Source organism: Nicotiana attenuata, unplaced genomic scaffold (genome assembly GCF_001879085.1).
Source record: "Nicotiana attenuata strain UT unplaced genomic scaffold, NIATTr2, whole genome shotgun sequence".
Classification (NCBI taxonomy): domain Eukaryota; kingdom Viridiplantae; phylum Streptophyta; class Magnoliopsida; order Solanales; family Solanaceae; genus Nicotiana; species Nicotiana attenuata.
Genome location: NW_017674138.1, coordinates 47,250 through 53,682, shown reverse-complemented (window position 1 = coordinate 53,682; position 6,433 = coordinate 47,250). Strand labels below are relative to the sequence as shown.

The 6,433-nt window shown below is 38.0% G+C and overlaps 1 protein-coding gene across 1 annotated transcript; it reads right to left on the bottom strand.

The window, feature by feature from the left end:
* Positions 1–897: 897 nt before the first annotated feature.
* On the bottom strand, positions 898–6,215 carry LOC109218062. The gene is made up of 4 exons (XM_019382382.1): positions 5,498–6,215; positions 3,704–3,853; positions 2,920–3,606; positions 898–2,319 (listed from the first exon to the last, which is right to left on the bottom strand). The coding sequence occupies exons 1-4, from the start codon at positions 5,828–5,830 to the stop codon at positions 1,201–1,203; spliced, it is 2,289 nt and encodes a 762-aa protein (XP_019237927.1). The 5' UTR covers positions 5,831–6,215; the 3' UTR covers positions 898–1,200.
* Positions 6,216–6,433: the final 218 nt, after the last annotated feature.

The window sequence follows — 6,433 nt, the reverse complement described above, 5'->3', positions numbered from 1 at the left end:
AACGTCCGTTAAAGTATAGCGTCTTTTAAAAAGACGCTCTATATATTTTGGTAACTCTTTTTTTTCCACACATTTCGGTCACTTGAGTCAAGAAGAACCGCATTTTAGTTCCGGTTTCGAAAAAGTATATAAATTTTTTTGCGATGAAAACATCCATTAACTTTACGTATGAAGGATGAATGTCACTAAATTACTCGTTACGATAAAAAGTCACTCATCTTTGTCTAAATATAACGGAAAGTCACTAGAAGGAAACGAATGAGACTTTTCTATGAAATTAGGACAAAATTGAATGACATTTTGATTATAAAAATTGTTTAGAGACTTTATGATCAATTAAGGTAAAGTTAAATAACTTTTCTGTTACAAAAAATAATTTCATAACTTAGATGCCTAAAATAAAAATTGAGTGACCTTTAATGAAATTATAGGGTGGGGAAATTCAGTGGGTGGTTGTGCGTGCGTTGAGGGGCTAAGGGAGGAGGATTTATTCTTTAAAAATTGAACACGGAAGAAAGAATCTGTTCATGTGCACGAGGACCAAATTCGGTAGAAAGGATCACCTTTACAGCTAACAAAGGAACATGAACACCACATGCATTGCAAAACTAGAAACTGAAACACTTGCCTTTTCCTGATTCTGACCCCAGCTAATCAATGACCAGGCAATATCCAATCCAGTCACAAGATGCAGAAAAATTTTCATTTAGTTCGCCACCACATTTCATAACTGACTAAAAAGAAATTTTTTCTCATACAACATAAATCACATAATCAATGTTTGAACATTCTATTTAACTTTCTTAACATCTATGGAACTAAAAGGAAAGTCACAGATCATCTATGCAATTAATGTTTGCCAAGTATGTTTTACAAGATTCAAAATAGAGTATGCACTGATAGTATAAAGATCACAAGTTAGATACCATCTATTATAATTCCAAATACAGAAGATTGATAAGCGATTTACAAACTTTTGCTTGGATAGAAACAAAGGGGCAAGGTGTCATACAAAGTAAGAAAACTAAACCTATCTTACTGTAATGCAACCAAAGATATGGCAAGGGGAAACACAAAGATCCTCTTAAACCACTTGAAGAGATGACATCGGCTTGCTTCTTAAAGCCATCCATCCCATCACTAACAGAAAAAAAACTCGTTAGGAATTATCATACTTCCTAAATTTACAGTTAAGTGTCTCTATGTCGAAATCTCAGTCATTGCAACTGCAGGCAGCTCTTGTGCAGCCGTCGACATCTCTAGTGCCAGAGTTATGGGTGCTTGTTGTTGTAAATGGGTGAAGTGAAGTTCAATCTGAAGCCGATGGTGAAGAGGGGTTGATGTTATCAAACCTTTCTTGATATCGGCCTGCAGTTCCCTGATTGGTATCGCAGCCAAAAAACTCTTGATGTATTCTTTGCACGACTCTTTACCTTGACAAAGAATTTCTTCTGCGCTTCCAGCCTTCACTGCTTCATCTGATTTGTTCACTGCTTCACTGTCTGGAGAACCAGCTTTGGAGTTTGTATGAGGAGCATCGCAAGGTTTTGGCTCCACTGTTGTAGCAATGATTTGCTGATCGGCAGCTGGCTTTTCTTCTGTTGAATGAGTAGTGCTTGGCTGTTTATATATGGTTGTATCCTTGTCAAACTTCAGTATATAAGCTTGATTGCAGCCCTCATAGAGTCTCTCACCTAAGGTGTCAATGATGTAATAAGCTTCTGCTTCAACCTTCAGGACAAAAAAATGGTCGTTCCAACTAACAATATAGATTTGTGGTTCACCAACAGAAGCATACTCTAATCCAGCACGACTAATTTCATCCCAAATATTGTCAAAGGACATAGCACCATGCAAAAAATCAAATCCTCCCTCATCCATTCCATCAGGGTGGAAAAATCCAACAAACGACTTCCCTGGCACAACAGATATCGAGCGAATTTTGGCTTGAAGGACCGTCTCCAGATCAAAGTGCTTGTCAGGGAACCGCTCCCTGAATGTTTCATTCTCACAAAGTTTCCTCCACTCTAATGAACCTTCTCTAATTAAGCTATCAAACTGTGACTTAATGGGCATGAGATCACGGTTGTTTTGCAACCAATCAGCAAGCACAGCAACAAGGGCTGTGCATGCACTTTCTCCAGCAGCTCGCTCACTTCGTTGGTCAATGGACGCAAAGAATACCTGAGTTTGAAGCTTCATGTGTCCATCTCGACTTACTATCTCTCTCTGTTCCCAAGAACCAACAGCAAAACTATCATCACCAAACTCAGATACTGAAGATCGATTTGCAGTTGAGTCTTCCTCTGCCTTGTGCCACTGCAAGACAATATCAAAATTTACTTATCTCCAGAATAATTACAGTGACGTCAAAAGAACGAAAAGAGTATGTCAAAGTATTAAGCTTCATGCATATCAATGAACAAGTGAATAACTGTTGTATAATGAATGACACATTAAAAGATTTGCAAATAACAAAATGGCAAATTGGTACTTACAAAAAAATAATGAAATGGCCAACAGGAATATATTAGATAATTTAAGACAGTGTCGAGCATCGACATTGACTCATTAGATGTATAAGGTAAGAAAATTACTGTCTAAGTAATAGGTTTTGAATACTAAATACTCTAATTTATTTGAAACAACAATGTAGTTTGTGCTAACCAGATATGCTAAAGAGTTCTTCATGAATTAGTGCTTCAGCTTCAACTTTAATTAGATATATTACTAGAAAAAAGCATTATGCCTACCTTTCTACATGTCATTATCAAGCAAGGATGCTTTATGCAAAAGTCCAAGTAGTATGGGCAACACAATTAAAGCATAATCTGAATCCAAAATGAGGGTTTTGGGTTCCAAGAACAGCACAAAATTACGAGGTGGAGCCTTTGGCAAAAAAGAGGCTAAGGATCTTACCCCAAATGACAAAGATTCATCAGAACTGAGCTGCCGACGATCAAAGTCAATATCATCTCCACCTTCTTCTCCATAATCCTTCTTCAACAACGGTTCCCCCTTGGATTTAGGAGATCTAAAGCTCAGCTTCCTCTTCCTCCAAGGCAAGATACTACGCTTTGAATTCTGCAGAACTACAGGATCAGAAGCACAAGTGATCTGGTCATCCATTTGCGAGCAGCCCACATCTGATCTGCGGTTGCTAAAGTAAACCCAATCCTCACCCCCAGTATTGTCGCTTGTAGTAGAATGAAAAGAAACTCCAGCACAATTCGCGTAAGCCAATGGACCATAACTAAATGACTTCCTAACAGTAGGACCCTCTTTTCCCTCATCCGACTCTCCTCCTTCATATTCATCATGGGAGTCGGAATCAAAAGGATAAGCATACTCCCCCTCTTCGCTCCTAGCTGAGCATCTCCCTTCACTACCCTCTTCTTCTCGACAGGCTTTCTTTGCTCTCCGGGTTGATACATATTCTGTAAATATTTTAACCTTTCTGAGGCCAGCTTTAAGTGCAGAAAGCTCATCTTTTTCTGTCGGTGGATTTTCTCCAGACCGTGTTGGAGATTGAACAGGAGCTAGTGGCCTCTGAACCAACTCTGTCGACTCTTGCGCAGCTCTTAGTTCGAACAAGCTAAGCGATATCTGCATGACATGTAGAGATCGAGTCAAGTATGGGCAATAGGTCTTTGAGGACGGTAGCAGTAGGAATAACATGTTAAATTAACTCAGAGGAACATACACAAAGTGTGGGCCGAGTCTCAGAAGCACCCCCTGGAACTGCCAGAGGAATGTTTAGTTTAAATTCTTTCTCCTCTGTCTTGGCAGCAAATTCAGCAACATTTAAGACAGCTGTACCAAGAACAGGTGCCTTATTCTTAGCATTCATACCCTGGAGCAGAAAAAGAATCAGCACATCGCGATGAAGGCATCAGCAAATAACTAAAGAAAAAGATGGTTATGCTAGCCATAAGAATCTAAACAAAAAAAATCTCCATCTTTAACCAGCAAACTACCTGTGAAATCAAATAACATAAATTGCGAACATGATAAGGAATGTGAACCTTACGACAAACTAAACCCCAAAAATTGAACCATAAATCGGTTCACGGATTAAGAAAATGAGATACTTACATAAATTTGAAAGAAGTTTGAGTATCCAAACCATATCCTCCTTAAGAGTTAAAACTCGTTTTCATTGAAACGAACAGAAAAAACCGCATTAGGTGGGGTAGTTCCAATATATTTATAATGCCAGATGCATCTAGTATCCGATGTGAGACACCATATAGTTCAATATAAATAAACATAACTGCTGGTTAGTGTCTATATTGGTATCATACTTTCACTTATAAGTAGCAAACGATCCAGAAGAAACAAAAGCTGTCCTTTATCTTCATCTTAGTTCAATCTCCAAAATCCCACAAGTTTCATTAAATGGATTACTGTATAATTCTGCAAGTGTTTTATAGATCACATTAGGAGATCTACTTGACAAAACAAACCTCGCTCCAAACAAATGCACTGACAAAGTTTTTTAGATTTTCTTTTAACCATTAATAGAAGACAAACTATCTATTAGACTAGACCAATAAAAAGGACAGAAAGAACTACATAACGTGTTTCCAGCCTTCCGACATAACCTTACTATCATGTTTAAAAGAAGGCACTACAGAATCCAAGCAAACAAAATCTACTCTGTGCAAGACCCACCCAATAAGAAGGTAACCAAAAGAGGCAGATATGTTCAGCACTGGAAAAAAAAAGGCAACCAGCAGATGCAAAGCGACAAATCCACCGAACGAATCATTAAGATAACTGAAGGGAAAAGGAAATTTTAGCTTAAGCAGTGGGTGCAACACAACAAAAATGAGATCCGCAGCATACTGCCTAATTGGAAACAACACCATAAATCTCAATACATGGTGGCTTCATAAGCCACAAATTCTATATAAATATTCCTCAACTTGCTGGTTTCCATCTCAGGTAATGTAAGCATAACAACCACGATCTATCTTTTTGACAGAAAACATACACAATAACCACGGAACTCGATTCAAAGTGGAATGCAGAACATGATATTTCCCAAGAAATTATCTGGATATCGTGTGGTAGAGCCTTCGAAACAATTTTAAAATAAAATATCAGACATAGGCACAGTTTTCTACAAACAATTAGTCCAACATTGGTTATATCGCATAGACATTTATTTCTACAGGGTTGTCAATCCATCTAAAATCATACCATGAATACTGAAAAACAAATAATAAACAATATGGCAAGAAATGACAATGAACACTCATTTGCAATAGAACATATCATTTTCCTCTTCTCCTTTGATTACAATATAACACCAAACACCAACTCCACACATAAATTCTACCAGTCATAATCTAAAAGATAAAGAGAACAAGAAAAAAAAAATACTTACTAATTAAAGAATCTAAGAAATAGTAACATTTTCAAGAAATTAATACATAAGGGAAGACATTGAATATGATAATTGCAAGAACAGAAAAGAAAGAGAGAGTCTCACATTGAGCACAGTGAAGGCGATTTCCCAGGGATGAAACACATTGTCCTTGTAGCCAGAAAGATTACAGAGCCCCTCAAACTCTTCATCCCATTCCACCAAAACGGCACCGTCTGCTCCATCTTTCACCTCTTCTTCTTTAGTGCAGTTCCTCTTCACTGTCTTTCTAAAAGCAGCTATCTTTGGTGGTCCTTTCCACCTGATCTCCACCGCCACGCCGCCGCCCACGGCGGAGGAAGCCACCAAATTTTCAAGCCTGCTTACAAGAAGCTTCACCTCAAATTTCTTGGATATAAGAGGCGGCCATGGACGCCACTTCATCATCTTCACCACCATTTCAAATGGCAAAAAGATTTGGTTATTCAAACACCCTTTTCAAGAAAGTCTTGGATTTTGTTGAAAGATCCGTGAGGACTACATGGGTTTTATTTTTTGGGGGAAAATTGAAAATGGGTTTGGCCTTAGATAGGAAATGATTGAATTTTTTCAAATTTTCTCTGAGGATTTTCCAAGAAAATATAGCTAGAGAGAGAAGAATATGCCGTTAAGTTTTTCAGGGTACCTCAACAAATATACAAATATATGTGTGTGTCTTTGTTGGTGTGTGTGTGTGTGTGTGAGAGAGAGAGAGAACAAAGACTAGGGGAGGTTAAACCGAGGTTTTCAAAGTGTGTGATTTGTGTTTTGGTTTCTTATGTTGTGAGGATAAAACAACCCCGGATGTGGTCGTGGGGGTGGGTGGTTAGAAGAGGGGGTTAGTGGGTCGGTGAAAGTGTTGATTGTGATTTGCCGAATATAACGGCGTGGGAACAAGCAAGTTGACTTGCATTCTACCTTTTTTGATGGTCAAGATAATCAAAGATTAGGTTGGTTCAAAACTTAGAAATTTTTGGTGCTTTGTCTCATATTTCCTTTTCTTATTTTTTTAGTTTCTTTTTA